Raw genomic sequence first — 2164 nt, forward strand, 5'->3', positions numbered from 1 at the left:
CTCAAAGCCGCTTCTCGCGCCGGACACCAAAAGCGTCTGTGATCATGGATTGGCTCGCTAGCGGTAACCTTGGGGTCCACTATGTCGTCATCCATAGTCGGCATAGATTGATAGGCGGGGAGCCCGAAAACGTGGCGACAGTTGGATTCTGTTGCTCCAGACATTTGGAAGCACACATAAGAGTTTTCCGTCGCTGGGAGCTCTGCCGACCCCATCGAAGCGTTGGCGCCAACGGACGGTTCACTTCAACGTTCATGTTTCGGTCTCGAGAAATGTTCGACAGTGATTTTTTCGAGCTGAAGGGGAAGGCCGCAATCAGAAGTGGGCTCACGGTGGGAGAATCTGTGCTGCATCGGATTCTAATCCTTGCGCGGGGAGCAAGGATTGATTTCAAGATCCCAGAGAGCTGGAATGTTTCTCAAGGGGACCAAACTCCTGAAAATACCGTCTGATGGCTGGGTCGAGGAATCGGTGAACGAGGTGGAGTATGAGAAAGCCAACCGAAGCTATCGTTTCGAGGATAATACATGGAGTATTATTCACAGTCTTCGAGATCCATCGCAATGAGTTTCAGCAGACGCTAGAACAAGTAAGATGTCATTCGAACTTGCTTATTACGCACCAGAAGGTCATCTACTAACTCTATCTCACTATTGTACCATGCCAATGATCTGTCTTTTGGGGGGGATTTTCGAGTTGGTTATGAAGTTCTCGTAGAAATCGAACCTTTTAATAGGCATCATCGTACGTAACTCAAATTAACTCAGCTGACGGCTTCGTTATATCCCTAATGAGTTACAGACCAATATATACCGCACGGTCAGACGCGGGTTGGTTAGCAACAGGAGTTGGCGATATAAACTTGGTATCCTGTGAGATTTCTCGTTTTTGGATGTCTTAACAACTGCTGTGAAATTCACGAAGTAATTATCGTTATCCAGTACACTGACTCCGACGAATGGAATCCATTTGTCTGTTTGATGATGTCAATTAACGACGAACTATCCATAGTAAACACAAAGCAACATCTGTAGCAAGACTACCAATACGCTTCATGACGTGAGCTCTCAGGGATTCTCCGCCATTTCACTACTTGAAGATTGGAGCGAACCTCGAGCACGATTTACTCTTCTTTTTTCACTGTTCGGCACCCATGAATCAGGAACCGAAAGTATCTGCATGAATCATCGAAGTACTTTTTACCAAGAGACCTGAAGGGTCAACGCACTATTAGCGCCGTAGTAGCTAGCATATACTGTCTCCCAGGATTAGGATAATGATAGGGTGTTATCCTACCCAGAAGCCTTGAACTTATGGAACTTATTTGCTTTCTCAAGGGGTGAAGGATAGGTACATCATGGGGAAGCATCGCAGTACTATGACTACTACATTGAAGAATCCAAGATCCAGGATCGGCGATCCTCACCGGGATTATCGTGACGATAATCCCGGTTTAATGCCTTTCTGTCGCTGCCCGATAACACGAACATGCAAGGGAATCTTGACAAGAACAATGCAGGAGGAAATTCGAAGTTCTTCCATGATATCTTACCAACATCTTGATATCCAGACGTTGTTGCGCGTCGAGAGTTGGTTATATGCAGGAGTATGTATCCTCTGGACACGACTGACGATTTCGTTGGAATATGCTCGAATTACGCTTTGCAATCAATTCTGAAAGATGCTTTGAGGAGTTCAAGCTGCTACCTAAGGCCAAGCTGTTACCCAAGGCCAAGCTGTTACCCAAGGCCAAGCTGTTACCCAAGGCCAAGCTGTTACCCAAGGCCAAGCTGTTACCCAAGGCCAAGCTGTTATCCAAGGCCAAGCTGTTATCCAGGGCTATTATCTTCCGCGCGAGGCGTACAGCGAGCGGGAAAGCACTTTTAAAACGAGGCGCTATTTTCAAAAACAAGGATTCACCCCAGTTAACCCAAAATGTATTTCGCCATCCTATCCTTCGCTATGGACTTGGGCGCATCGCTTCTCCACGGTGTGGAGCACAACATGCGCTATTATATTAGCGCTCGCCGTCACGATCGATTTGGTATCATTCAGAAGCAACGGAATATTTCATAGCACAATCAGTTAGCCCCCCCCCACTGGTCCCAGTGCCTGATCGTGGCGTGGGGGTCACTGGCCAAGTTGGCCAGATCGAAACTGGGGC

At 47.3% G+C, this 2164-nt stretch overlaps 1 protein-coding gene across 1 annotated transcript in view; it reads left to right on the forward strand.

Moving 5' to 3' along the window:
- Positions 1-1646: 1646 nt before the first annotated feature.
- Positions 1647-2164, forward strand: part of Pmar_PMAR019478 (hypothetical protein) — a gene marked incomplete at both ends in the record, with an annotated part of 1773 nt that continues 1255 nt past the window's right edge. The window contains one exon of the mRNA XM_002772614.1: positions 1647-1937. Coding sequence (XP_002772660.1) covers positions 1647-1937 — 291 coding nt within the window. The remainder of the gene's footprint in view (positions 1938-2164) is intronic.

The sequence above is a fragment of the Perkinsus marinus genome (genome assembly GCF_000006405.1).
Source record: "Perkinsus marinus ATCC 50983 genomic scaffold scf_1104296960662, whole genome shotgun sequence".
In the NCBI taxonomy this organism is placed as follows: domain Eukaryota; phylum Perkinsozoa; order Perkinsida; family Perkinsidae; genus Perkinsus; species Perkinsus marinus.